The 25,816-nt window shown below is 35.4% G+C and overlaps 1 protein-coding gene across 4 annotated transcripts in view; it reads right to left on the bottom strand.

Annotated features, from left to right (window-relative positions):
• The window catches only part of LOC105476492 (Rho guanine nucleotide exchange factor 12), a 148,029-nt gene that overhangs the window by 41,806 nt on the left and 80,407 nt on the right, over positions 1–25,816 (bottom strand). For 3 of the 4 annotated variants that reach the window (XM_071075716.1, XM_071075717.1, XM_071075719.1), the window contains 11 exons: positions 22,505–22,603; positions 21,497–21,546; positions 18,957–19,014; positions 15,141–15,319; positions 13,870–13,947; positions 13,554–13,673; positions 11,491–11,631; positions 5,994–6,068; positions 3,145–3,237; positions 1,559–1,669; positions 1,173–1,271 (listed from right to left, as the gene is read on the bottom strand). In XM_071075716.1, coding sequence (XP_070931817.1) covers positions 1,173–1,271; positions 1,559–1,669; positions 3,145–3,237; positions 5,994–6,068; positions 11,491–11,631; positions 13,554–13,673; positions 13,870–13,947; positions 15,141–15,319; positions 18,957–19,014; positions 21,497–21,546; positions 22,505–22,603 — 1,103 coding nt within the window. The remainder of the gene's footprint in view (positions 1–1,172; positions 1,272–1,558; positions 1,670–3,144; positions 3,238–5,993; positions 6,069–11,490; positions 11,632–13,553; positions 13,674–13,869; positions 13,948–15,140; positions 15,320–18,956; positions 19,015–21,496; positions 21,547–22,504; positions 22,604–25,816) is intronic. The other variant, XM_071075718.1, reaches the window with a different exon arrangement.

Raw genomic sequence — 25,816 nt, 5'->3', positions numbered from 1 at the left:
GTACATGTAGTCCCAGCTACTTGGGAGGCTGAGGCAGGAGGATCACTTGAGCCCAGGAGACAGAGGCTACAGTGAGGGGCAATTGTGCCATTGTACTCCAGCCTGAGAACAGAGCAAGACTCTGTCTCAAAAAAAAAAAAAAAGAAAAGAAAAAAAAGATGGACAATCACTCCATAGCATCAGGAGAAAGAGTAGAGTACATGGTATGGTATAATGGAGGCAGATGATACATCTAGTAGAAGTTCTCTTCTATATACTTTAAATTTCTGAGAGAAACAACAAGGTCAAAGTTATCAGCTGAGAAAGGACTAGGGAAAGGAAGAGATGGAGGTTTTAGGGGGGAAAAAGTATGAAGCAGTCATCTAAGGGAACTGCAAATGTGAAAGGACTAGGGACCTGCAGCATGATCATCCAGGATGCATTAAGGGCTAGGTGCTATTTACCTGTAACAAGACTAACAATGAAACTTACTACTTTAAAAATCTTATTAACACTTTTAATGACAAAGTAAAATAATGGCAAATTGAAACTGACAATATATCAAAGGGATAATACATCATAACCTACTGGGGTTCATTCCAGGAATGTGAGACTAGTTTAATATTCTAATATCAATCAATGTAACTTACCATATTAACAATCAGAAAAACTACATAATAATCTCATTCAACAAAATTCAACATCCAGTCATGATAAAAACTCTCAGCAAACCAGGAGTACTCCTTAACCTGGTAACCTTTATCAGCATTTATTTCAGTGTAAGCATAATCTTTTCTGCTACTTTTTAGTAAAAATTATGCCTCTAAACTTCAAGGAGGCCACCCAGAGTTCAGTTATTCAAGTATTATTCCTTGGGTCTTAATATATAGGTAATATCATATGTATTCCCTTCTTCATTTCCTTACTCTAATTGTACACACGCAAAAAAAACCACAAATATATACGTGTGTGTGTGTATATATATCCCCTAAAACCTACTGTGAGAATTCACATGCCTAAACTAATTTAGAAATGATAAAAAAAAAACAGTTTAGAGTTATCAATAATTGAAATATAATACAGGTGTGAGAAAGCACAATAAAATCCAAAAACATAGGAGGGAAGATTGGAAGCAGGAGGCCAATAATTCCATGTACTAAGGCAAAGATTACAACATTAACTTGGCAACTTACTGCTGATCGATCTAGAAAGAACTGATGAAACTCAAGGAAGATGCGACGAGTTTCCTTGGAATTGGTATGTTTATACAGGTCTGAATAGAGATAACAGAGCTGTAGTGGAGACAGGAATGAAAAAGACAAAATGAGGAACCATGAAAAATGTAATTTGCTAGGTCATCATTGAGTAGGAATGTTTGGAACGGGTAGGTTACCATAAACAATGTAGTTATTACTATATAATCAAGTGTTTAAAAAATAATGTTTTAATTATCTTTCATATCTGCCTTTATACGGAAAACTGAAAGAAGTCTGCCCACTCATCGTATAGATAGGAAAAGTTCTATGGCATATGAATCAACAGAAGAACTCTGAATCTGCTAGATTGTAAAATATATTACCAAAGTTGCAGGGTCAAATTGTGAAACTACATGGTGTAAGAAAACAGCCAAATGAGCCGGGCGAGATTTTAGTAATTCAATGCTCTGGAAACAGCTGCACTGTCCATTGATCTAGAGGAAGAAATGATTATGCATCAGTAACTCCAACATACAAATACTAAATGCAAAGTAGGCTCAATTGAACATAGCTATCCAAATTTCACTTTGATCTCCCTATAAAAAATTCAAGATTTAAAAAATTTCACTAAAATTTATTAGCAACAGAAGCTATGGAATCTCTTTCTCTGAACATTAACCATCTCTTGGGGATAGGTCAGAAGAAAGACCACTTTGGGAGAATGGAAATTTAGGAGATGATTACCAAGTAGCTCGGATGTATACAAATCAGTATGTAAAAAACAGTCTAACAACATTTCTAGAAATGTAGTGAAAGGCTTTTTGCCCAATCATAAAATAGTTGTTTATTCTTTTCTTCTGGGCTAATTGCAGAAAGGGTGGGAAATGAAGTTGTATGATTTTAAGTAAGATAAATCCTAGAATATTTGTATAATCCCTAAATATACTGAACACGGAAAACAATAATAATGTAAACTAGCATCTCAATTTTCATATTCCCAAATCATTCTAAAGACCAGCATTACCCAACTATCAAACCAGACAAACGTATTACAAAAAGAAAAACTATACATCAATATACCTCATCAACAAAGATGTAAAAAATCCTCAGTAAAATAATGGCAAATTGAAACCGACATATATCAAAGGGATAATACATCATAACCTACTGGGGTTCATTCCAGGAATGTGAGACTAGTTTAATATTCTAATATCAATCAATGTAACTTACCATATTAACAATCAGAAAAACTACATAATAATCTCATTCAACAAAATTCAACATCCAGTCATGATAAAAACTCTCAGCAAACCAGGAGTACTCCTTAACCTAGTAACCTTTAACCTTATAAAGAGTCTCTAAAAAATACTTACAGCTAACATCATACCTAATGATGAAAGGCTGTTTTCTCCCTAAGATCAGGAATAAGGCAAGCATGTCTTGTCACTCTAATTCAATCTCATACTAGAAGTCCTAGCCAATGCAATAAAGCCAAGAACAAGAAATAAAAGATAAACAGCTTGAAAATAAGGAAATAAAAACTATACACAACATGTTTATGTAGAAAACTCCAAAAGATTTATTTTTAAAAGCACCAAGAAATAATAAGTGAATTTAGCGAGATCACAAGATACAAGGACAAGAATCTAGCTAATCATACTCCTTTATACCACCAATGAACTGAGATGTGAAATAAAAAAAAAAAATACTATTTTAAGAAACACACTCAACCCCAAAGAAATGAAGTACTTAAATATAAATTAATGGCCTCTCACTGGCTTTAAAAGCAAGGTCATTTCTATTGTTCAAAGCTAAAATAAGCAATTAACCCAAGGAGCTACTGGTTCTAAGATTTAGCTTCAAATCCTTACAAACGTTATCTTAATCTCCAGAAAGTGTTCATTCTTGCAACAAATCAGACATTGCAGAAAAGTAATAATTTATTTTTTAGAAAGAAAAAAGTCATCACCTGTTCATGTTCAGTACCAAAATCATCATCTTCTGCTCCAATAATATGAGGTGCTATACGGGTTGAGGGACTTCCGACAAGTGATTGAGTGTCCTGGCAACATTCAGGGAAAAGAAACAGAAAAATTATCTGGTGGTCAAATTTAGAAAAAGAATAAAGCCAACCCATCAAAAAGACATGATTCACTTAAATGGTGAGATTTCGTTTTATTTCCGTTGAAGTACTTTATTTTCAAAGTAGGGGTTCACAAATTCTCAAGGCCATGAATCACTCTGGCAGAGAAAATGACCACAACAACAGTTTTTTTTTGGGTGGGGGAAAAACCATTTCCCTTGGAAACAGGAAATATCCTTTGCTCACTATACACTTGGTTGTCTGACTCTAACACTTTCTGTACACTTTTGTAACTTCTTTTATTAATTCATACATACTTAGAACTTCTTACAGAAAAAAATAAAGTTGGGCTTACATAAATGGTTACAATTAAAAAATTAAAGAAAAAGTGAATGAAGACAATAGGACAAAGGAAAAATAAGAGCAGAAATGATAATACAAAGTTAGAAGAGAGGTTAATATACCTGAGAAGTACTAACCCAAGATTTCCATTAATGATACATAATTGAAGGCTATCATCGAACTCTATTTTTTCATTTTTAATTAATTTTCATAAATGTATAATTCAGGATTTCTCAACTGTGGCACTGTTAATATTCTGGGCCAGAGAGTTCTTTGTTATAGGGGCTAGCCTGTGCATTCTAAGACGTTTAGCAGCATCCCTGACCTCTGTGGGCCCACCAGATGCCAACTGCAGCCTCAAAGCCCTAGACATCAAAAATGTTTCCAGACATCTGTCAAATGTCCACGGAGGCACAATCATTCTTGGTTGAAAAATCACTGATAAAATACTCTAAAACCATCAAGTAATCTCACAAACACTGCTACAGAAACAAAGATACCAAAATCCTAAGAATAAACTGTAGATTAGCAGATAGTCCCCCATGCAATAGCTCCTCCATTTGTCAACTCACAAAGTTGGATTCAGCACAAAAACGGCAGTACAGAGGCATTAATATATAAAATAATAAACATCGGTGCTGGGCATAGTAGCTCAGGCCTGTAATCTCAGCACTTTGGGAGGTCAAGGAGGGAGGATCACTTGAGGCCAGGATTTTGAAACCAGCCTGGGAAAAACAAAGAGATCCACTCTTAAAAAAGCCAAAATAAATTAGCCAGGCATGGTGGCATGTGTCTATAGTCTTAGCTACCTGGGAGACTAAAGTGGGTGGACAGTTTGAGCCCAGGAGTTTGAGGTTATAGTTAACCTCTGTACTGCAGCTTGGGTGACAGAGTAAGACCCTGTCTCATTCATACATATATACATACACAAATATATGCATACATAAATACATACATACATACAGGATGTCTGAAGACCATAAGTACTAAAATTAAAGACCATATAGCAATGGGGAATAAAAATTTTGGAAGAAATAGGAAAAAAATGAGTTTGGCTTAAATCTGACAGCAGTTTAACATTGCAAGATCTGGATGGAGTTCAGCAAAGAAAGGTGGGCCTATGATTTGAGAGTCATGTGTACAGCAGTTATAGCAGTTATAGCTGAAGCTATATAAACAGATCCACAAGTTTTAAACTGAGTGAATAATAAGTATATGTAGTTTTTCCTCCTTGTATTGCAACACTACATATTGAGTCTCCTAAACACATTCTGCCTTTTAATAACTCTTATTATTTTCTTTAACCTCAAGGCTTTAATAATTCCACAAAAAAGAAATCAGGTGAAACTGGCTGGGCACTGTGGCTCATGCCTACAATCCCAGCACTTTGGGAGGCTGAGGTGGGTGGATCACCTGAGGTCAGGAGTTTGAGACCAGCCTGGCCAACATGGCGAAATCCCTCTCTACAAAAAGAAAAAAAAAGAAAAAGAAATCAGGTGAAACAACATAAATTCGTTTAGAGCAGTAGTCAGACAATTTTGATTTTATAATGATTTAATGTCTCTGATTTTTCGATAGTCCTTATGTTGCTGACAATAAAAACATTACAAAATGCTGTTGTATCTTTTACTCCACAACTGTAAACAAATCTAATTAGAAAATAAAGTGAGAATGCTTAAAAGCATGCAATTAAGAATATGTAAGATTGAGCAAGTCTACTTCTTGATAAACACCCACAAAAACTGAAGGCAAGGCAGCATATTCACAATAGCCAAAAAGTGGAAACAATCTAAGTACCCACTGACAGACAGATAAACAAAACGTGGTATATATACATGTCATGGAATATGATTTGGTCTCAAAAAGGAAAGAAATTCTGATACATGCTACAACATGGATGAAAGCTGAAGACATATGCTAAGTGAGAGAAGTCAGTCATGAAAGGATAAACATTGTATCATTCTTTTTACCTGAGTATCTAAAGTAGTCAAATTCATAGAGACAGAAAGTAGAATGGTGGCTGCCAGGGGCCGGGGAAAGGGGGAAATGTAGATTTAGTGTTTACTGGGTACCAACTTGCAGTTGGAGAAGATGGATGGCAGTGATGGTCGCCCAACAATGTGAATATACTTAATGCCACTGTACACTTAAAAATGGTTAAACTAGTACATTTTATGTTACCACCACGACAAATACTAAGAACCTAATAATACTTACTAATCATGGAATAGCTCTTGACTTATTCAAATCTTTATTAAGTTTCTTTAATAAATTTAATTTTTTTCTCCAAAAAGTAAAAAATAAAATATGTAAACATCAGATGTGTCTATATCATACTTTAAGTATAAGGAAAGCTAAAGACAGCACTATCATTGCATGGATTTCATACTCACAGTGTCCTGAATTGTTTCACTTTTCTCTGGGTTTTCCTCTAGATAAATCCTCTCTTTGGGGCCACTCTTGGGACTCTAATAAAAAAAAACAAGATCTTCAGTTCATTTCAATAGGCACACCAAAAGGAGAAGAGGGAAAAAAGTGTGAAAAAAAATTGCTCTGAATTTCATATTTGTATTTACAACTACTAAATATCTTTCATAAAATACTTGGTTCTGCTACCTTTTCTTTACTTCGACAAGTCACTTATTCTCTCACCTTTTCAGTTTTATGTTGATAAACAATACAGAGTCAACAAAACAATTTTACCTAATCTCCAGGCCTGGAGGTTACTTTCTACCAAATTACTAGATATATTGCATACCTCAAACTCATTATGTCAAAATCAAACTCTTTTTTTTTTTTCTGGAGACGGAGTCTCGCTCTGTCACCCAGGCTGGAGTGCAGTGGCATGATCTCGACTCCCTGCAAGCTCCGCCTCCCAGGTTCATGCCATTCTCCTGCCTCAGTCTCCCAAGTAGCTGGGACTACAGGCACCCACCACCATGCCCAAATAATTTTTTGTATTTTTAATAGAGACAAGGTTTCACTGTGTTAGCCAGGATGGTCTTGATCTCCTGACCTCATAATTCGCCCGCCTTGGCCTCCCAAAGTGCTGGGATTACAGGTGTGAGCCACCGCGCCCGGCCAAAATCAAACTCTCTTTATTTATCTTCCTTAACCCTTACCTTCTCAAACTATCCTTTCTATTCAAGTTAAAAGCATTTTGCCCTACTTATGAGTACAATTAAGCTTCTACTATTCTGTTACTCCCTTCATGTGAAAGGTGGATTTTAATACATTTATATGGTATTATATAATACCTAATACGGTTGTTCTTCAGTATTTGTGGGGGAATGGTTGCTCAAGTCCCTGATATAAAATGGTATAGTATTTGCATATAACCTATGCAAATCTTCTATGTATTTTAAATCATCTCTAGATTACTTATAATACCTGACACGGTGTAAATGCTGTACAACTAGCTGTCACACTGTATTGTCTAGGGGATAATGACTAGGAAAAAGTCTGTGCATATTCGGTACAGACGCATTTCTATTCCTGAATATTGTGATCCACGGTTGGCTGAATCCACAGATGCTGCCCACAAATACTGAGAATGGACTGTATAAAATATCAACCATATGGGATGCAGAAACTCACTTTGGGGAGATGAGGAACACCCCAAAGCAATGGGAGACATTCTTTAGAGCAACCAAAAATGAGGAAGCAGAGACCTAACGAATGCCGACAGGGAAGATACATTTTACCTATGCATGTACCCAGATATCTTGGTGGTATCACAAGATATTTCTGCCACCAAGAGAAAACAGCAGTTTCAAATGTATGCCCCACCTTGGAGAAATGAATGACTTTCAGGTCTTGGACAAGATATATAAAAGATTAGAATAATTCTGTCACAAAAATCAAGAAAGCTATTAAAGATATTGGAGGGGCATGTCAAAAGAACACAGGAGAAAATTTGAGAGGGTTCCCACCAACAGAAAAAAAAGAGTAACTCATACGGAAATCCGTGAGTTCAAAATATTACACACATATACCCTTCCCACTTGTCACCTTTGGGGTTTGTAAGAGTATCATCTCTCCTGAAAAGACTCTTCTGAAAAGAATCAAGGGAAGTATTTACCCTACATTTTCTGCATAAGCTATATTTTAGGGTAACCTATTAGCTAGTAAGGGAAATCATTTCTTGTAACACAACTCTGTGTAATAAATACAGAAATAATGACAAAATTATAATAATATCCTTTTGAAACTCAGAATAAAACAATGGATCTAGGCATTCTGATCACGAATGGCATGTGAAAACATTTCATAAAAGCTATTTGATAGGGAACATTATAATGAAGGAAATCATGCTGACATCACCTAAACACCTTAAGCTTACAACCACAGTAAGACAGCCATTCACATCCTGATGTGATATAACGAGATGTACACAATATCATCCATGAATTATTCCAAATAACAACTATCAAACCTAACGTGACCAAGACTTGTAGATTTAACTGGGAGTTTTCAGAAAATCTAGATAAAGTAACATGTCATACGACACCATGAAAATATAATTAGAAAATGGGCTGTTTTACTGAACATATGACCCAATTTCTTAACAACAACAACAAAAAAATGGCCAAGGAAAAAAAAGAAGGAAACTATTATAAATTATAAAGACTTAAAATGACTTATGAACCAATGGCAATATGAAAGCCTTGACTGGATCCTGAATCAAATAAACTGTAAAAAGATCATTATAAAACAAGGTAATAAAACTGTGTATTGAGAAAATATTAATTCTTAGGATTTAATAAGAATATTATAGCTATATTTTAAAAACTTATCTCTTAGAGAGAGACACATTATTAAACTAATGCCTCGGATTTACTTTAATCCAGTGTCTCGAGGATGTAAGGAATAGCGGGTACAAACAAAACTGCTAAGGCTAGGTTCTCAGGGACCTGAGGAGGATTATGTTAGTCTTTACTTTTGAATATGTTTAAAAATTTTCCAAGATAAATAGTTTTTCAAAAATATCACTCACAAACTGAAAAATCAAAAGGAGAGATGCTCTGAATTTTAGATGATGATTTGTTACCAAGTTGCTTCTCTTGTGAGAACTGGGTATCAGGGCATTCTTTAATGCCTTCTCCAAGGTAAGCAAAAGTAGGAACTTTCACAAAACCACCAGGAAATTATTTTATAAAAATGAGGAGACAATGAAAAAGTTAAAAGAACTGATTCAAAAGATAAAATGTAAAACAGTAATTCAAAGTACTGTTAAAACAACAACAACAACAAAAGCAGACTGATTCCTCCATACTTACAACACAATTGAAACAAACATGGAAATCCATAAGCTAAAAGCAACACATCTTTAGTCTCAAATGGACACTTGTAGAAATTAAACCTGTGTGTTACGTGTTCAGAAGACAGCCTAGCTTGGACTTTATCATTTCTCACTTGGATTTCCATGATATTCAGTTATTTATTTGGCCTCAGTTTCCTCATCAATGAAATGGTGATACTGTTTTATTAAGATTATTATGAGTGTTAAAAAAGAGTATCTGTAAAGCATTGGGTACAACCTCTGGCACAAAGTAGTTATTGAATAAATGCTAACTATTATCCATTCAGCACACATTTATTAAAGTTCCTATTAAGCCAAGCAGTCTTCTTTTCCTACAGATCTCCCTCTTTACTCCAAATTATTTTCCCCAGATACGTTTCTGATGGTGCCTGTCTTCTGCATGCAAAATAAAGTCCACTTTATTAATTGATTTCGTTTATTCAAATACTAAGTATCAATTACATGTCAAACAGTCTTAATTGACCGGAATGCCTATTTCTATACTCAACAATTCACTCTTTTTTTTACCCACCCCTGAGACGGAGTCTTGCTCTGTCAACCAGGCTGGAGTGCAATGGCGTGATCTTGGCTCACTACAACCTCCGCCTACCTGGTTCAAGCAATTCTCCTGCCTCAGACTCCAGAGCAGCTGAGATTACAGGCATGTGCCATCACACCCAGCTAATTTTTTTTGTATTTTTAGTAGAGACAGGGTTTCACTATGTTGGCCAGGCTGGTTTTGAACTCCTGACCTTGTGACTGGCCTGCCTCGGCCTCCCAAAGTGCTGGGATTACAGGCGTGATCCACTGCGCCCAGCCGACAACTCGCTCTTTTATAAGATTATATTTCTAAGTCACATGTTTTATTGCAACATTCCTCTAAATACAAGATAAAATTCAAATTTCTCATTCGTATCATTTGCTCTGAATGCCTACAATTTGCTACACTTTGGAAACATAAAGTCAGACAAGACAGTCCCTCTGCTCTCAAGGAACTTCCCATCTCATGGTAGGGACAAGCCATGAAAACAGAGAGGAGACGCGGCAGTAAAACAAAAAGAAGAGTACGAGAAGCATTCCCAAAAGCAGTATGTACTGCTAGAACAAGCTGAAGCCCTTTATAACCTGGACTCATGATTTGGCTTCTAAGATAATCTCTAGCCATTTCATCTATAACCCTAATACACCAGGTTGCCCTAAAATTTTCACTGCTCTCTCAAAATGTTTTGCATTTTCATACCTCAGTGCTCTTGTTTATATTTAGATTACTGGTATTTTGGAGCTAGGCAGAAGTAGATTACCTATTGCCCGAATAAGTGTGGAAAGTTAACTCCCTTTGTTAAAGTTAATTAACTCAATTTTTTCTTTTGTAAAGTTACAGTAACAACGGTACTATTTCATAAGGCTGTTCTGAGAATTAACTAAGGAACATAAAACACATCACTGTGTATGTGATATATACCCAACAAATATTAGCTATTACCATTTTTTCCTTGAGCCCAAACTGAAATTTTCCATTAAAACCTTTAGCTAACCCAATCACGAGACTCCTATCACCATCTTTCAAAAATAAATAAATAAGTAAATAAAAACCCAAAAATCCTCAGTTTGTTTTTTGGATGAGGAACTGGGTCATTGGGCCTAAGCCTCAAGAGACAGCCTGACTTATGGCTTAGACCATGGATTCCTTTTAAAAAACAACAAAACAAAACAACCCCCATCCCAACAACCTTCAATAAGAGAGAAACTTCACATTGTTAAATAGTAGATGTGTGTATATGTAACAAAAGTCCCAAGAAGTGACATCTCTTCTATATGCAAAGCACTGTATTTCCTATTCTTTTTTTTTAAAGAAATATAACCCACAAAATTGATTTCATGACCCACAATTACAAAACATTCGTTCAGACAACTTCCCTCATCACTTTTAAAGAGGGTGATCTACATTTAAGTCATTATTCCTATCACTGCATACAATTTACAAAGTATTGTTGAGTAAATAATACTGAACTTAGCTTTTAAGTATTCACATGTCTATGGTGCTACATCATATTCAGCTTAAAATGTTTTATTATCGTCTTAACAGATACTCATGTTCATCTGGCAGTTTCTGGGTTAATCAAGAAAGTGCTGTTACTAAACCTGGGCTATTAACTGAAGCCTATCTAACAGGACTAAGGTTTTTCCTCTTGGTAATGGCAAAGTGCCCCATGATTCAAGACTGAGTCACTCTGACCACAAATGGAATATTAACATGCTCTTAAAGATATCAACAGTTGGTCTCTCGGTTCAGTAAGAATGCACTGGCATTAGTAACTTCTCTACCCACGAACAAGATGCCTGCTGGGAAATTCCATCCCTGTAAAAGAAACAGTTGGCAATGGGTGTTCAAGGGAAAAAGTGAACTCTGGAATTAAAAGCTTATATACAACAGTATCCAGATTTCTGTTTATCAAATTGGTATATTAAAAATGGGGATGGTAAAAAGTGCTAAGACACCTCTAACTCACGTCACTTAAAATCAAATCTAGAAAGGGGCTGTAAAGAAGAATACAGAAGAAAAAAGATTTAGAACACTGAATACTTACATCTGCATTGTCACTACTGGGCCGAGAAGCATCTCCACTGCTACAGTCAGTCCTGCCCAGGCCATCTCCAGGATCTGTTTCTGCCTCACTGACTGTTAGGGTGTCACCTAAAGGTCTGGAGGGTGTAACTACAGCTCCATCCTAAAACAGATTAAAGAAAAACACACCCACACAAACACATAAAAGAAAACTTTCATTACTTGCTGCATAAAGAAATAGAGTGGTACTACAATCTACATGGAGACTGCTAAAAGTTGGACATTCTGATGTGCTCAAGTATGGTTAAAATTCTACAAGTAAAATCCATAAATAACTACTAATTCTGGGATTCTAAAATGGCATGACCTTAAAGACAGGGCATGTGATATTTTGGTAAAAAGAATATAAGTTCAAACTTACAAATATAGCAAAAAGGTAAAATGTTTTGTTAATTGATATTGTCTGCCCATTAATTAAGGTTATTACCCTACAGTTTCTTGTTAACTACCTTCCAATGCTTCAGAGTGTCAATCAATGGTCAATTCTGGGACATAATACTATAACATAAATTATTACAAGCATTTAGATCAGGTTATAAGCATTTATTTATTTATATAATTTGAGATGGAGTCTTGTTCTGTCACCCAGCCTGGAGTGCAGTGGCAGGATCTCGGCTCACTGCAACCTCCGCCTCCACGGTTCAAGCCATTCTCCTCCCTCAGCCTCCCGAGTAGCTGGGATTACAGGCACACACCACCAAACTTGGCTAATTTTTTTATTTTTAGTGGACTCGGAGTTTCACTATGTTGGCCAGGATGGTCTCAAACTCCTGACTTCAGATGATCTGCCCGTCTTGGCCTCCCAAAGTGCTGCGATTACAGGTGTGAGCCACGCACGCCTGGCCAGGTTATAAAGATTTAGATAGCTGCCCAAACAGGGTAGGAATATTGTATTTGTCTAGTAATAACATAAAACTGTCAACATTACTGAGGTGTAACACGCAAAATGTAACATAGCTAGTGGGACTGAAAGTAATGAAAAAAAAATGGAATGAAAAGTATACTAAACTAGGATGTCAGGGGAGCTTACATACTGTATGGTCTTGTATAGGTGATTTAAGCAGTTTGGACCCTAGGTTTCTCAACTATGTATTTTTTAATCAAAAAGTAAGCAGATTAGGCTAGATAATCTCAAATAATTCTTTTGCGAATATGTAGCTTTCCCTTCAGACTTAACTCAGGAATAATGATAAACAAACAGTGTTTACCTATTTTAAATGTATAGGCAATTTATCTACTTTGCTTTAAGATGAAGTACAAGGTGCTTTACATATCCCAAATCTGAATATTACAGAATGTAAGTCTGGTTAACATATAAATGCTGAGCTTTTTTTTTTTTTTTCTTATGAGACCATTATCTCTATAGCTTATACCTATACAGCAAATTCTACTGAAATCTATTTTTAAATTACAATAAAAATATAGTCATTAAGGGTATGAATGTGCTTTTGAATCCTCAGACTGGGTTTGAATTCCAGTTCTATTACTTTTCAGCTATATGACCTCAGACGAGTAATGTAATCTCTCTAACTCTCTCTAAGTATATATGTAAACTGGAGGAAAACAACCATAAGTCACCTCAGAGATGTTATGCAGATTAAATAAGAAAATGCTTGTCCATATATTTAGCTCAATGCCTGTCATTTTAAAATCTTAAATTCCTACTTAAAAACATATCAACTGCCATTCTGTTTTAAGACGGCAGAATGAACCACAAAAAAATATAAATATATATATATATATATATAAATACATTTTAGTAGTTGGTCACATCAAAGCAGAAGCACTCAATTATTTTTTACATTATTATGGAACAAAGAAATGTGATATCATGAGCAAGCAAACAATCAGACGCCCACATTTATTTTTGTTAATCATTTCTTCTGTAACATCCTTAACAGGACATCCTGTTGTCCTACGCTAGAAAAATAACTTTAAAAAAGTCAACTGCAACATTCTCTGACACATTCCCAGAAGAAAATTCTCCTGCAAAAAGTTGGGTAGCACTTGTAATAGTAATGCTACCTGAGCAGAGCCTGTGGCTTTGGATAACTGCTCTTGCAGCTGAGGAATGTGTTTCTTGGCCTCTTGGATCTCTTTTAGCAATCTTTGGGCAGGTGTTCGGTTGTAATCTTCCTGCAATAACTGAAAAGTTATAAAAATATTTTCAGAATTAATTACTTATGTAAAAAAGATACAGAAATAGTCCATTCTTAATCAATAATATAACTAATGGCATTGGTTACAATACTGCTTGATTGTGACTATGATAAACAGCAACTCAACCATGCCCACTCACATTTTTACTGGCCTATACACAGCCCTACTTCTCATTTAATACCTGTAGCCGTTCCTGTTCTTTCTGTAACATTTTTCTCAGAATTTCTACTTTCTGGTTATGAACCACATTGTTTTCCTCCTAGAAAAGAAAAAGAGAAAAAACAAACAACAACCAGTATAGAGAAAATGAAGCTAAAATAAATAGAGAAAATGTGACATACAAAGTTCTGCCTTGGCTCCAATTATCAATACCTATTAGGTTTTTATTTCTGGGTTATGAGGACAAACTTTTAGACATGACACTTAAAAGACAAGAAACTACAAAGAAATGTCTGCCCTTCTATTTCATCTTTACTAAACTAGATTCAAGAGAACATTAAATATTGATATTGGAGAAATTAAGTTGTCTTAATATAAGAATAGTATCTTTTACTTTCCCTCATTCGGATCTTTACTATCGATCCCCATGCATAGCTCAAACTCCCAGTACCTCTTACCTGAAATATGAAGACAGCTCCCTAATTCATCACCCATCATCCCTCCTTGTTTCACAACCCTATAATATTTTACCAAATTAGCCTTCCTATAATCCTAGGATAATCATGTACTCTTTTGCTTAAAAAGAAACAACGTTGAATGGATTCTTACTGCTTATCTAGTTACATGTAAATTAGCTTGGGAGATGTGACTTTTCAAAATAGTCAACCTACTGTTTTCAAGTTCATCTCCCACTATGTACATCCTTAACAGGCACCAACCAAACAAAAATCCTAGCTACTTCTCCACAATATTTGATGCTTTCTTGGCTCCTTCTATTTATTGTTCTTCTTCTATGTGCTTTCTCTCTCCTTTGAATCCTCATAGAACTTAGTATTTTTTTGCCCTCATAATGTCTACATTCTGCCTTGTATTATAGTTACTTGTATATTCTTGATTTAATCTCAATCAACAAAGCTTTGTTAAGCACCTTCTACATGCTAAGCAATATTTCAGATGCTGGAAACATAACAGTAAACAAAATAAACAAAAATCCCCGCCCTCCTAAAATTACACATTCTAAGATGACTATAACCTTGGACATAAGAGTACCTTAACTATATTTTTGTGGGTGGCACATTGTTTTATATATGACAGGTGTTTAATACTTGTTAAATTAAATCTGCTATGACAATATTCTAATCATTCCTATTATGTAATTTTTATATTAGTAAATCGTTTTCTAGAACCTTAAATTTAATTAGTTCATCAGCCTAATACTTGAACACTCTTAATATAAAGTAAACATATCCTTATAGGACTGAGTATTTAACTAAGAAATTTCCCCATTCTTACCCCCATGAGCACAGGACTAGTGATTCTCTCCATATTCCCAGATGCTCCAGGTGAATGAGGAGATGTCATGATGGGAGACATATGTCCAATGACTGATGGCTCTACTTCAGAGTCGGCAAGTGGAATCTGGGGCGACCCAGGTGGGCGTCCCTGAACAGTGAGAGCTACATAGGAACCAGCTTGGGGTGGGGAGATGGAAAAAGGGAAGGGAAGGGAAAGTAACATTGTCAAGAAATTTTTCATACCATTTTACTACTTAATCTTTGATAGTTCTAAAAGATCCAGTTATATAAGACTGTCCCATCATCTGCTAATCATTTCTCTACAGAAAAAAAATTAATTTGTCATTTCTTTTATGATTGCCCTAAAAATCCAAAAGAATGATGCCGTTTTCAGATAGCAAGTTACTATTTGTAAGATCAGATATTACTTAAAAGCAAATAAAATTTATAACTCCAAGAATATATTTTCTTAATTTAGAGGAGAGTTAAAATCAACCATCTATTAGTGGCTATGTTTAATTAATTTCTTAAATGTAATTTAAAAAAAAAACCTTCTTTTTTTAAAATCAGGGTCTCACTTTGTCACTCAGGCTGGAATGCAGTGGCACGATCTCAGCTCACTGCAGCCTCGACTTCCTGGGTTCAAGCAATCCTCCTCCCTCAGCCCTCACAAGCACCTGGGATTTTTTTTTTTTTTTTTAAAGATGGGGTTTCGCCATGCTGCCCAGGCTGGTCTTAAACTCCTGAGCTCAAGTGATCCACCCACCTCAGCCTCCCAAGTTGCTAGGATTACAGATGTGAGACACGGCACCCAGCCTAGATCTTTGTATTTTAAGATGATACTAACTAGGCATGGTTTAGTGAATACGCTAGAATATAAAATGTAGTTTTAAATTAACTTTACAAAATGAGTATGACCAAAAAATATTCTACAATAACAGGGAAAAACACAATCAATGATAAGTAGTAAATTTTAGTGGAAAACATTTGGAGGAATGGACAGGAATTCATTAGACCTATTATGGGAGTGAAAAATCTAGACAGCAAAAATCACCACAATCAGGCCGAGCATGGTGGCTCATGCCTGTAATCCCAGCACTTTGGGAGGCTGAGGCGGGCGGATCATGAGGTCAGGAGATCAAGAGTAGCCTGGCAAACATGGTGAAACCCCGTCTCTACTAAAAATACAAAAAATTAGCCAGCGTGGTAGCACATGCCTGTTGTCTCAGCTACTAGGGAGGCTGAGGCAGGAGAATCACTTGAATCTGGGAGGCGGAAGTTGCAGTGAGCCGAGATTGTGCCACTGCACTCCAGCCTGGGTGACAGAACAAGACTCTGTCTCAAAAAAAAAAAAAAAAAAAAAAAAAAAAAAATCACCATAATCAGAGTCACAGTAATAGATATAGCAAAACTTTCTTCTTAGACATTTCAATAGGACTTTCAAATGTATTTTACACTTGTCTCCCAATTTAACCCTCCCATGGAAATCACTATCAATTATTTCACAGTGTTTTGGCATTCTAAAAACTATTTTTGCTATGTATAATAGTCACAAGTGTTACGATTTGGAGGAATTTTACATAGAAACACTTTCTAAGGCTCTTCAATCTTATTGCTGTCTATCAGAAAGTCATCTATTATATCTCACTTGCCTATGTACTTGCTTATAATAGCTTCCTAGCTTTTCCCTTCCTTTCTTTAGCTGTTTCTAAACTGCTCTGATTTGATATCACTTTTATTATATCCAGAATACGCATTAAAAAGTAGGACATGCAGGAACTCTGTTACATACACCCAGGCTTTAGGGATGTCAAATTTATATATGTTTTGGATATGCAAAGGTTTTTAGGATGAACTTTAAGTTTTTAGCTATGCCCTTACTATTGGATAAGTAATTTATTGCTAGAATCCCAGGATTTAATTTTTTAAGTAAAATTTATACTGGAATGAGCAAAAAATACAACCTAGAAAGCTAAAGAAATGTTTTTATACATCTCAATGGACATCAGGCATAAACTTATTAACATAAACCATATTTATGTAGCACATAACAATTTATAAATCACATTCTCATTAAATAAGTGGTCAAATTTATTCAAGTATGGGGATCTAATTTTGATCCCTGCACTCTTTTAAAATAAAGTTAAGAACGCTGATCAAAGTGACCATTTGGAGCACTGGTACTCTGATGAAAAAGTTTAAAAATTTTCATAGTTGCTTAACATAGCAGTACAAAGGCCAAGAAAAAAGTTAGTTTATTAAATTTCTTCTGAAGATGTCCATCCACCCAATACAGAGAAATAGAATTAAAGAAAACAGTAGTGATTCTGCTTGATCACAAACAATTGTCTCTTATTTCTAGTCTACTTTACTGTGGAATAATCTGATGTAGAAGATCATAAATTCTTTTTTTTATTCCTTTTTTAAAAATTTTCATTCAGTTTAAGCAGTCTCTCTCGCTCTCTTTTTAAGAGATACAATAACAAATACATAAGGCCCAAACCAGGCCAGAACAAAGAAAAAGGAAGTTACATTTTAGGTGGTGGACTCCCATGTGACGTTCTTTACTACTGTTATAACTGTCATGCTATTTTCCATTCAATATGTGAAGCACTTAGAAAATATAAAATCTTGGCCAGGCGTAGTGGCGCATGCCTGTAATCCCGGCACTTTGGGAGGCTGAGGCAGGTGAGCCCAGGAGTTTGACAGCAGCCTGGGGAACATATCAAAAACCAGTGTCTACAAACACAAAACAAAACAAGACAAAACAAAAAACAAGGTGGGAGGATCACTTAAACCCAGAAGTTGGAGGCTGTAGTGAGCTATAATTGCACCACTGCATTCTACAAGACCCTGATTCCCCCCCCCAAAAAAGAAAAGAAAATATAAAATCTCTCTTGGAAAGCAGGTAAGGTTAAAGGGTAACAACAAAATGAAACCAAAGCCCAGGTTGGGGAAGGTGTAGCACCTAGACTTCACCTGACTCAGATTCAGATGACCCACCCCATCACCACCTCCCAGCAAAGCTCACAGGGCCACTGAACCTTCCCTTCTCCCTGTGCAGATGGGAAAACTGAGGCCCTGTGAGTGGCTGAAGCCTGGCTTGACCATACCTCACTGCCAGCTGAAGGTACATGAATTTACCTTTGACCCTGCAAGTGATGGGAGGTTAGCTGCAGACTCCCACTGCTTCAAGCCTGGTTCTCCACAGAGAACTAAGTCCAAGTGGGCTACTCACCCCTAAACCTGAAGATCACAAATTCTTAACCTTGAAGATTTCCAAGAGAAGATCGCTACTCTGGATTATATAATCATTTACTTATCTAAGGGAAAGTGATTGTGCTAGATGATTTTTAAAGTTTCATTTCAGTTCATCAGGCCATATGTCTGATTTCTCAACCTCCTTCCTCTCAGGTGACTCATGCATTTCTTTCAAATATATGTATTCAATATTACCAAGAATGACAGGAATATTATAATCAACCATATAAATGGAGTTGACAAAAGATAGTTATTAGTAAGTTAAGAGTTTTCACCTCAGATTTTCCTTCAATGCAGGGATCAGCAAACTCCAGCCAAGGGCCTAAACCAGGATCACAGACTTTCGGTAAATAAAGTTTTACTAAAGCACAGCCACAACCATTCATTTACATATTGTCTATGGCTGCTTTCATGATACAATGACAGAGTCGGTAGTAGACTATACAGTCCACACAGCCTAAATATTTACTATTTGGCCTATTACAGGAAATTTGCTGATCCTTACTTCAAGGGTTTCAGAAAACAATTAAAACTAAGAATAACATTCACCTACATCTGATTAGCTTCACCACCTCCAGATGATTTGAATGAGTCACCAGAGTTCCATTCACCTGTAAGAAAACGAAAGGAGTGTATGTCATATACATCCTACTGAGACAATGGATAAAAGGACTTCAGGAATTACCATACATAATATAACCAATTATAATATAGTAATCACATTACATTAAAATATTTATGTATTTGATTCAATATTCATTTTCACACCATGATTCTACAGGGCATATTCGGCAACAAAATGAACTTAAACATAAACCAAGGCCTTGACATACAAAACATTACAACTTATTCACCATGACAAATTACAAAACATAACATGAAACAGATTTACAAATCCTTCATAGCAAAGCGCTCATACAAATAGAAAAGATCTCTTTGCTTTACTAAGTCATCAATTTGTCAAAATTAATAATAAATAAAAAATAATTTTTAAAAGTATTTCCACAATATTCAATTTGCTTTTAGTTTTTCAACCATGATCTAATCTTTACAAAGAAAATTAATTTTCAGACCGGCTAAATGTAGAAAAAGTTATCCCGATTCTGAATTAAACCAAACAAATCAAGGCAAAACTATCAAATGTGGATTTAACATTAATTTTTTGATTAATTCTCTGATCCAAGTTATCTAAAATTCAAATACATTAGTGTAAAAAACGGAAGTACAAGTATACTCAACCTGCCCCATGAGATAGTTACTGTTAGCTATGACATTTATTTTTGGAGACACTTTTCTAGTATACATACACCAAACACATAAACATTATACATTACAACTGGTTTTTTCCTGGAAAAAAAAAATAAAACTTTTTTCTCACTGTACGGCAGCTATCTTTCAATAAAGGTACACACTGACCTAAACCACTCTTTTCAAAAGCTGCAAATGAAATATAATTTATTTCTCTGTCCCTCAGTTTATGCAGTTATATAATAAAGCCAATACAAATTTCTCTGTACACATGACTTCACATTTGTACACTTATTTCCTCAGATAAGTTCCTAAAAGCAAAACTGCTTGTCACATGTTATACACTTTCTTAAAGGCTTTTGATACATATTCACAGACTTTCATCCAAACAGGTTTTACCTAATTCATACTCATAATGAACTCATGAGAATAGTCATTTTACCATACCCAAACTATACTAAATGTGTATTAGCAATCTTTAAATTTTCTGACAGCCAAATGTATTTTTCACCTATCATTTTAATTCCTACTTCTTTGTTATCAGTGAGGTTGGCCATATCCCCAATAATATGCTATGTATTTCAATTACTTTGGGGAATTGCCTGATAAAATTATTTGCCCATTATTCTTTTAGAATATTTATTCCTTTCTTATAATTTAAAAGTGTTCTTTAAAATTAAGGATATCTGGTCTCTGATACATTTCAAATATTTCTTCCAAATTATTGTTCAAGGTATGTTTTCTTATGTAATAATAATTTGATTTTAAGTACTCAAATTAGTCGATTATTTCAAGAATAGTTACTGACTAACCCATTCTTTCTCTACTGATCTGAATTCAAAAATCTATTTCTAGTCTCTCTGTTGTGTTCCACTGGTAGGTCTATATATAGATTAGAGTCATATACATCTCTTCTCATACATACACATACATATAACATATTTTTTTCTTTAGTGATTCTTACATCTTTATAAAGTTCACCTGGTAGAATAATCAAATTGATATCTACCACTACAATTCTATTTGCATACAGGTCAGGTATTGCTTATCTGAAATACCTGGTACCAGAAGAAGTGTTTCGGATTTTTTTGAAGTTTAGAATATTTGTATATACATAATGATACATCTTGGGGATGAGACCCAGCTTTAAATATGAGCCTTTTATGTTTCATATATACCTTATACACATAGCCTGAAGGTAGTTTTACACATTTTAAATACTTTTGTGCATGAAACCAAGTTTTTTGTTTTGGTCTGGTTTTATTTACTGTTTTTTAAAGACAGGGTTGCCCAGGTTGAAGTGCTGTGGCTATTCTCAGGTATGATCAAAGTGCACTGCAGTCTCAACTCCTGCACTCAAGCGATCCTCCCACCTCAGCCTCCTGAGTAGCTGGTAATACAGGCTACTGTACCTGGTGAAAACAACTTTTGACTGTGACCCATCACATGAGGTCAGGTGTGAAATTTTCCACTTATGGTGTCATGTTGGTACTCAAAAAGTTGCAGAGTTGGGAGCATTTCGGGTTTCAGATTAGAAAGTCTCAACTTTACTTTGATGAGAATTGCTTAATAACAGACTAATCTGGAGAGAAATGACCTTTCCAACATTGAATTACTCTCCTACTCAAGAATATATATTCCTCCATTATTTTCAATCCTTTTATTATGTCCTTCAGTAAAGGATAATATTAATTTTAAAACAAATGAAATAAGTTTTTATAGTCAATAGATCTATCACAGGTAATATGATGCTTTTTATAAAAATCCAAGTGAAAAAAGCAGAATATGACCAATATATGTTGTTTTTTAATCCTACCGTAAATTCTATAATAGGCTTTTCCTTACCTTGATGATTCGATCACCTGTCTGTACTCCAGCCCGCATGGCTGCTCCATCTGTATGAGAAATTACTTATTCAAAATGTGATTCATTTGCATTTATTGATCATCTTCCTGACAGAGGAACAGTATAACAAAGTGGTTAAAAACATGGGCTGCCCTTTGGGAAGCTGAGGAGGGCAGATCACGAGGTCAAGAGATCAAGACCATCCTGGCCAACGTGGTAAAACCCCGTTTCTACTAAAAATACAAAAATTAGCTGGGTGTGGTGGTGCGTGCCTGTAGTCCCAGCTGCTCAGCAGCCTGAGGCAGGAGAATCGCTTGAACCCAGGAGGCGGAGGTTGCAGTGAGCCGAGATTGTGCCACTGCACTCCAGCCTGGCAACAGAGCGAGACTTGATCTCAAAAAAAAAAAAAAAAAAAAAAGGCGGGAGCTGTAAAGTCAGACTTTACATTCAAATCCTGCTTCTACCACTCACTAGTTGTGTGACCTTGGACTGATTTTATGTTTTTTTTACTCTAAGCTTCAATATCACCTATAAAATGGGGATAAAAAAATTGTCTACCTCAAAATTATAGCACCCAACATAAAGGAAGTATTCAATATATGGTAACAGCAGTAGAAAATATTGTCATTGTTGTTTTGGGAAAAGAAATGGTATTTTTGAGGCCACAGCTATCTCTTTAATCTGTCTTTGCCAAAATACCACTGGTGCCACGAAAAACTGAAATTTCAGAAACTTGTGTGTGGACAATAAAGTATCATGACCAAGGAGTCATATGATTTCTAAAACTATATAAAAACTGATTTTCTAACAAGTACAAAAAAAAAATCAACTAGAGTAAATTCCTTCCTGTAACTATGACATACATTTGACATATAGACGAATCTAGCACAATAGTCCACATGACCTGCAATCTATGTAATTATTCTATTCTTGGGAATTGCCATTATTTAAGCTTTTCTATTCTTACTCTGTTTACTGAGTGATCGATTGTTTTTAGAAATGCCTTGCCTTCTTTGACAGACTGCACGAAGACTGGATTGTCTCCACTGACCGTCAGCCCAAATCCATTGTCATCTTTCTGGATGACTACGCAACGTTGAACAAGACCTGCACAAGAACCACAGCATAAAAAAAGAAGGAAGAGAAAACAGAGAAAGGAAAAGACAATAATTATATATTAGTAATAAACTGTGTTTCATCTGGAGAAACACAAAACAGCACATGTAAATCCACAAGGTAAAATAAGAACACTAACCCCCATCAACAAAGCAAACACAAGAACACCACAGAGTCACACATACTGTTTTCTCACTGGCGAAGTATAATAGAATTGCTCCAATATTAAAAACAGCTATGGAAAACTGCAAAATATTAAGTATTAGACATGAGACAGCTAGAAGGAAAGCCCATTCACATCTATGCTATTTCTCCGTAGTATAAAATTCTCCCCTCCACCGCCCCCCACTGCCCTGTGTTTTTGGTACCCTAATTGGTGTTTAACCCAAGAAAAATCAACTATCTTAGGACATGTGGCTAGGAACATCTCAAGGCAAATTCTGGAGAAATCCAGTCTTACTCTCAAGAAAATATACTCAGGAAAACAGTAAAAAGAAAGGAGGTACTTACAGAGTACCTGAAGCTATTCCCCGAAGAAGGGAAGAGAAAGGAAGAGTTCAGGGGGAAGAAAAACCCTGGCTTATAGAAAACATAAACAGAAAGGAGAAAAAAGTAGGAAAGATAAAGAATCTATGAGCTCAACCAGTTCCTTCATCTCTTTCATATACTTACCTGATTCCTAAAGGAGAATTTGTATTTCTTCTAAACAGCAAATGAAAACTGTCATTTGAGACACAAGGTGAGAGAAAGAGGGCCCCAGCCAGAGGAACAGAAATGTCCTGCCAGAGTAGAACCCTGATTAGTACCCAGGGCTGTTTTATCATAGACCAGATCTGAAGATCTTGAACTCTGTGTTAGCCAGAGACAACATATATTTTCAGCTTTGCAGGATCTAAGCATTTCACCGAAGTCAATATATAAAACAGGTAAAGCAACACAAAGATAATGATGATTAGAAAATAAAAACTTTTTCTAAAGATTTTTATACAAAGAGCTACAATCTTTTAAATAAGTCTGATTTACCAACCAAACGATATGTTAAAGATATGTTAATAAAAAATATATATAGACTGTGTGTACAATGGCTCACAGAAAACATATACACATAACAAATTATATATATATACATACACACAGTGTATATACATATCAATTCTTGCTGATAATGACACATCATGAGTACATGAGCCTACTGTAGCTTAACATAAACCTTAACTCTTGAACTCATGCCCTACACAAAAATTAAAGCAGATCATGGGCCTAAACACAAGCTAAAATTTTTCATAAGGTAACACAGAAGGAAATCGTCAAGACCTTAGGGTATCAAAAAAACAAAAAAGGAAGAAAGAAAGAAAAAGAAAGCAGATAAAATACATGTAACAAAATAGTTTATAACATTAAAAAAAGACCTGAGGGTGGGTTTATAAACCATAAAAGAAAAAAAACGTAGGAAACTGGACAAAATTTAAAACATTTGCTATTCTAAAGACACTGATAAGAAAATGAAAAGGCAAGCCACAGAGAAAATATTCACAATATAGACACCTGATAAAGAATTTGTATCCAGATTATATGCAACTCTCCAACAAATAATGGAAGACAAATGTTAAAGGGGGCAAAATACTTAAATAAACACATCACAAAGATACACCAATGGCCAATAAGCACACGTAAAGGTGCTTAACAGCTGCAGTCATCAGGAAAATACAAATTAAAACCACAATGAGATACCACTATATACCAACTAGTCTGGCTAATCAAAAGAAGTGGTAGCAAAGAAGTGGAGCAACTAGAACTCTTACAACATTATAACATTGCTGGTGGGAATGTGCTAACATTCTGGAAAACTGTTTGGAAATTTCTTATAAAAGTAAGCATATATTTACATACGATCCATGAATTTTACTCTCAAGAGAAAAAACAATTTGTGTCCACAGAAAGACATACATGAATGTTCACAGCAGTTTTATTCATAAGAGCCCAAAACTAGAAACTCAAATGTCCATCAACAGATGAATGGATAAACAAACTGTGATATGTCCATACAATGTATTAGGAAGGAAAAAAAGAACTACTCATACATACAACACACACAGATGAATCATAAAAACATCACGGTAAGCAAAAGAAGCCAGTACATAAGAAAGTAAACACTACATGACTCCAACATAGAAAAGGAAAAACTAAACTAAAACAACAAAAAGCAGAATAGCAACAGCCTAGGGGAGAAGTAGGGAAGAGGAGTGGGAATGACTGCAAAAAGAAATGAAGGAACTTTCTGCAGTGATGGACATGTTCTGTTTCTTAATTAAGATAATGTTTAATGAGTATGCATATTCATTTGTCAAAATCTTCTAACCAAACACTTACAATTAGTGCATCTTATTTTACGTAAATTTTACCTCAATAAAGTTGATTTTCAACATTTAAAAATGTGTTACCCCTAAATTCTAGAGACTTCTAAACACTAAATAATTCACATATTCACCACTCTCACAAAACAATAAATTGTAATGAGGGCAGAAGATAACAGAATTCAACCTTTTTTATCTGTTCAGTGTTACTTCCTTCAAGTAATTAGGACAACTATAAAACAGGATATGAATACATAAATCAAGTAAAAAAAACACATTCTTTATAAATTTCTGGTGTGTAATGAATAGAATTAGAGATTCAGGCCAGGCGCGGTGGCTCATGCCTGTAATCTCAGCACTTTGGGAGGCTGAGACAGGTGGATCACCTGAATGAAGTCAGGAGTGAGACCAGCCTGACCAACATGCTAAAACAAAATCAGCATGGTGTGGTGGTGCATGCCTGTAATCCCAGCTACTCGAGAGGCTGAGGCAGGAAAACTGCTTGAACCCAGGAGGTGGAGGTTGCAGTGAGCTGAGATAGCACCACTGCACTCCAGCCTAGCCTGGGCGACAGAGTGAGACTCCATCTCAAAAAAAAAAAAAAAAAAATTACTAGACTAACCAGCATTTTACAGAAATCTTTTAAAATCCATGCTTACTTTTGGAAACAAATATTTCACAACCTCCCTTACAGTTATTTGAAATTTCAAAATAAATTAGACATTGTGACTTTAAAAAGGCAATTATAACACTGAATACATTTTTTCATACAATATTTGTGCTTCTCTGTTCTTCCACCCCACCTCACAAAAGCTGAAAATCAATGAAGTAAAAGTTTCTAATATGGGTG

The sequence above is a fragment of the Macaca nemestrina genome, chromosome 12 (assembly GCF_043159975.1).
Source record: "Macaca nemestrina isolate mMacNem1 chromosome 12, mMacNem.hap1, whole genome shotgun sequence".
Lineage (NCBI taxonomy): Eukaryota > Metazoa > Chordata > Mammalia > Primates > Cercopithecidae > Macaca > Macaca nemestrina.
The sequence above is the reverse complement of the archived record's forward strand: the minus strand, read 5'-3'. Positions and strand labels throughout refer to the sequence as shown.